General features: G+C 44.6%; 1 protein-coding gene across 1 annotated transcript; it reads right to left on the reverse strand.

Annotated features, from left to right (window-relative positions):
• Position 1: 1 nt before the first annotated feature.
• LOC118791197 (SLC35A4 upstream open reading frame protein-like) lies at positions 2-2,068 on the reverse strand. Its single transcript, XM_036548480.1, has 3 exons — positions 2,051-2,068; positions 1,069-1,167; positions 2-293 (listed from the first exon to the last, which is right to left on the reverse strand). The coding sequence occupies exons 1-3, from the start codon at positions 2,063-2,065 to the stop codon at positions 96-98; spliced, it is 312 nt and encodes a 103-aa protein (XP_036404373.1). The 5' UTR covers positions 2,066-2,068; the 3' UTR covers positions 2-95.
• Positions 2,069-5,209: the final 3,141 nt, after the last annotated feature.

Below are 5,209 nucleotides of genomic sequence, written 5' to 3' on the forward strand. Positions count from 1 at the left end.
AGAATGTCATCCTCCGGGGCTCTGACGTTGAACGCTCTGCGGAGAACGAGGCAACTGACCACCCCTCCAGAGGCAGAGGGGGTGCCCCGCCCCGGTTAGTTGGGCCCTTTTCTGATGTTGTTGAAGTAGTCCTTCAGGGTCCTCTCAATATCGGGCACGTTGTAGGTCTGAGCGATATATATGCCAGTGCACGTGCCCAGAGCCACCCCCAGGACAGCTGAGGAGCGGAGCTTCGCCACCACGTACCCAGCCAGAAAGCCCTTGAGAAAGGGAGAGGCCAGCAACGAGCCACCCTGCAGAAATACAAACACAGAGTCAGAATCCTCAAGCTTCCTCAGGACTCACACACTCGCTCTGACCTGATAATCAGCCACACTGGGACCGTGCTTTATGCCCTCATCTGATAAATGTATGCACCCAGACTGTGTCTCATCCGCTTATCAGACATAATAACAAACGACTGCGTTGGAAGGTAGATTTTCTTCTCTTCATAATCCTGTATGTACATAAGTCTCTGTGCTAAGGTATCATGTATGTGACATAAAGCTTGTACTCAGTACAACACAAGGTACACAATGTAAACTCTTCAAGAGAATTTCGACTGATTAAGAGCCGAGAGCTTGGGTTCGAGTCTGAGCTGTCATTCACAGACAATGGCAAAGAGTCAGCAGAGGTGGTGCGCAAAAGGTCTCGTTTTGCTAGGGTAGGGTGAGTTTTACTGGCTGGATTTCCCTTGCTGCACTGCTCAAAGCACCCTGCAGCTCTTCTCTTGAGTCGCTCGGGGTCTTTTCTGATATGTGCTTATCCTTCGTTTGGAATTTGCTACTCTGGTATGCTTTGGGAATTCCACTGGTCTGTGTTTTTTTTTAATCTTGACCACTTAGCTGGAGTTACTAATGGGACGAGAACAATGATCACATGCTATTCTGTAAGAATCAGCTGCTGGCGGAAAGGGAACTTAATTTGCCAGCTAGCTATAGCTAGCTGGCAAATTAAGTTCCTGGACTCCAGGACCTAAAGTGTCTGACACGGCTGTGCGGAACAACAGCCACGGTGGGGCCCACTCACCTGTGGGATTCCCGCCTGCACTTCGTTCTCCACGCGTCTCTGGATGTCCTCCAGCTGATCCTTCAGCTGTGCGAGATCCTTCAGCTGCCTCAGAGGATCCTGGGGTAAAACGGGAAAGGCGGTCACACGCGGGACACAAAGTAAACTTGCTGTTCTTTGACCTACTCTATTCTGGGGCGGCAGTGTAGCATAGTGGTTGCAGGACTCGTAACCAAAAGGTTGCTGGTTCAATTCCCCACGTGGGCACTGTTGCTGTACCCTTGGGCAAGGTATTTAGTAAATATCTGGCTGTATTAATGAATAGCATTGTAAAAACCTGTAATTGACATAAGTCGCTCTGAATGAGAGGGTCTGCTAGATGCCAGTACTGTAATGTTAGGCCAACTGAAAATCCTGCTTTGCTAGTGGACTTTGGACCACTTTTTAAATTAAGGACAGAAATTTGCACAATATACTGTTCTTACACGTAAAGGCGGGTAATTACATGGACACGGCACTTGCTTGACTTGAGTGTAACATTTAAACATTGTTTTGAGATAATTATTTTCAATGAAGACCGTAAAATATCTGCAATTGATTATTCACGTCTACAGTACAGCGGACTGACTACGCGACACCCGAAATGGCATCTTTGTCTCAATTTCCAGAAACGTTCGTGCAACGAACTGCAAAAGGCAAGCTAAACATACACACCGATCGCTGTAAAGGCGTACAAAATAGCTATAGCTATGGAATGTTTTGCACTTATCTAGCTACCAAAGCCAACTAGCAAGTGCTCACAAACCTAGTTTGATAGCTATAGCTAGCTGGCAAATTAAGCCAAACACTTTGGTTAGCAGTGAACAAACAAACAAAAAACAGAAAAGTTTTCATTCTTACACAGACAGGTATGTCCTTCTTGCAAGACACGGGCGGATTAATCGGTCATCTTAAAGGCTATTAATACAATCCCGATCTCTACACTCCGGAGTTCCACACTCACCTTGTCGTCCGCCATGTTTGCGATTATCAATGTCTATGAAATCTGCGTGCGACTCGTCTGGCCTGTGTTAGAGTGATCTTCACATGTGCATGCGATTTATTTTCCTGGTGGTAGAATAGCTGATAACCTACATTACCGGTGTATAACTGCACTGCTGTCGAAACGTAAGCGAATAAGGCGCATATTCACCTGCTGTAATCTAAACTACGTTCAACATGATATTGAGATCGTACAAATGTTGTATGTCATAACTAAAGTATTTAGAGTTCACAAGTGGAAAATTCTGTAAATTGCGCTGGTCAGTATCTCAGATTCACGACAAAATACCGAGAATTTCACACCCTTTCACTCCCATTAAAAAGGGCAAAGACAGACGTAAGCAAACACATCGCAGGCTGAATGAATGCACCGGTTTCAACAATTTGTGTAAATTATTCTCACTGGATGAGGACTGGAAAAATATAAGCCTTGATGTCAAGGGACAGCATTACGCCTAAGCAAGCAGAGATTTATTTAAATCTCATGGGTTGTTATTTTTATTTCAGTGCACGCGCATTCGGGCGCAGGCAGGTTTGATGCAACTTAGAACTGTTCTGATGACAGCTGTTGTTGGGGATTTCTCGCACTGATGACGGATGTAGGGGGAGATAATTCCTGGTGTGTTTGAACTCAGGTCTGTTGCACTGGACCGTCCTAATCCTCACTCATCTTTATGACCCTGGCGCCGGCCGCATCAGCCGGGTCCGCTGTTGCTACGGAAACGCACGGAGGTGAAAGAAGGATGCTGCAGACGGAGCCTATGACGGGATGTGGGAGACGGCCAGACGCGGCCGTCAGTTAAGGTGGACCGGCGCGAGAGGGGAAGCGACCACCAAGACTTATAACTTCCACAATGAGTCTTCTCTCTGTGACTTTAAACGAACGTGTACCCATTAATGCGCATCATTCATACATAGGTGCGCGCACATATACCTGTATGCCAATGCTTGCTTTAAGTTAAAATATTTATTCATTACCGCGCCAAATTATACATCGAAAAAACATTTCGATTAAAAAAATCCACCAGATTTTATTCATTGCACTACTAGGGAAAAAGACATCAAACAAGATATTACATAGGGTTGTAACAGCACCTAGATGAATGTACTTGAATATATATTTGTAAATATTCCTTTCAAAATTATAATTTAGCTGTATATTAACATTACAAAACAAGGCAAAATTCCCTGTTGCTTTTGCTGAAATGTGCAATGAAAAACAGAGGTCTGTGATAGACCAGTATCTCTTTTCAGCAAGGATCTTATGAGGTCTGGGTTTGACAGAGGTCAGCTGGGGTTTTAACAGCCATTAAAAAACACGAACTGGGTCCTGCCTTTGTGTACTAGTCTCCTTACCTCATAACTTATGGGCTGTTAGGTGCAGAAATAATGACTTTGCAATAATTCTCTAGGTCAGTTTGATTGTAAAAACAATAAAACTGTAGAGATTTACAGGAGCTGCAGGGACAAGAAAAAGGAGAGGGTAAAACACCTCATCAGCCCGGAGTAGATTAATTAATTGATTTTTTCATGGAGGTACATTTACAGTAAAGGTGTAGTTCATTTAAATTAGCGGTGTAATCCAGTTACATTAGAGGTGTGGTACACCTGCATTTGACAGGCAGTTTAGCTGGTTACATTTGGGGTGTAATCTTCATACATTAGCTGTGTAACACACATGCATTAGAGGTATACTACATTTACTGTAGGGGTTATCAGCTATCCTCATGCTTTCTACTCTCCCACTCAATGTATCAACCTTACTGCACATAAGTGTTAAAGGATTAATTTATTACCCATTACTATGCTGGAGTCTAAGTGTTCATTTGACATTTCACTGTGCTGTTCCCATTCAGAGAATCTACTTATGCAGTGCTGGTTGCAGCTTATCTGAAGACAAACATATGATGTCCTGACTGATAAAAGCTCAGCTTTGTGTCCAGAGAATCTCTCTCTCTTTTTTACTGGGAGATTGTGTGTGTGAATCCTGCGTGGGGCACAGCAGTTGTGGCTTTGAACGAAGTACTTTACCTGAGCTGCCTCAGTTAATAATCCAGTTGTGTAAATTGATAATTATGTAGGTAAGTCCACCTGGATAAGTTCTTCACTTCTGGCTTTTCCAGTTTTCATTAAGTAAGTTGGACATGTAATCACTGTGACATGAGGATCATCTAGTTACATTACATGCTCTTATCCAGAGTGACTTAGGTTATAATTTTGCATCTTATTCATTTAATGTGATGTAATTTATACACAAGGATATTTACAAAGACAATTCTGGGTTTAATACCTTGCCCAGAGGTACATCAGCTGTGCCCCAGGAGGGATTTGAACCAGCAATCTTTCAATTACAAGCCCTGCTCCTTATCTTTATGCTACACTGCTAACCTACCAGTTACCAGAAACAATTCAAAGCAAAGGGTGCAAACCTGTAGCCACTGTAGCTTCCTTTTGACCCATTTACTGGTGCAGTTGTTGGTGTGATTGTGGGAGTTGTAGCTACTCGCCTCTTCTCTGCTTAAATTTCCATAATCCTTTCCTCCTCTGCTCCACCCACACTTTGCCCCTTACTCAGAAATATGATCTGCTGGGGTGACAGTGGCAGAACTACAGGTTTACCCTAATCCTGTGTGTGTACGTGGTGGTGTGAGGTATCTCAGAGCCTCGCTGCCTTTGTCACCATAGTGCGTCTCTCCTCTGTCTTTGAGTGGGACTGATCCATGTCACTAAGCTCCAGTCTTGCTCTTGTCAGGGGGCCCGAATTGAATTAAATCCTATTAGCTCCTTCCTCTCCACATACAGTCCGACCTGGTTATGACAATCTGTCCTCTTTTAATGTTACAAATTATTTCTCTTCCAAACATTTCGGTCTCTTAGCAACTCCTTGCAAGGGAACTGAAAGGTATCCCCAGCTGTGTGAGACCAGGGGAGGCAGTTGGAGAGGAGCCTGAGCCAGTGCGGACAACGTTAGCTCAGTAAAGTGAACTCGAATTGCTGCATGCAAGGGCATCCTTAAGCACTGGAAGCCAGGGGATGACAATGGAGGTAGGGGAGGGGAGAGAGGAGTGGGGGGGGGGGGGGGGGGGGGGGGGGGGGGGCTGAGGAAGCTGGAGCTGCAGGC

This window comes from Megalops cyprinoides, chromosome 16, assembly GCF_013368585.1.
Source record: "Megalops cyprinoides isolate fMegCyp1 chromosome 16, fMegCyp1.pri, whole genome shotgun sequence".
NCBI lineage: Eukaryota > Metazoa > Chordata > Actinopteri > Elopiformes > Megalopidae > Megalops > Megalops cyprinoides.

Coding starts and splice junctions, on each gene's coding strand:
- LOC118791197 (XM_036548480.1), bottom strand. Junction 294..1,068: donor TGCAGGCGGGAATCCCACAG/GTGAGTGGGCCC, acceptor GTATTTCTGCAG/GGTGGCTCGTTGCTGGCCTC.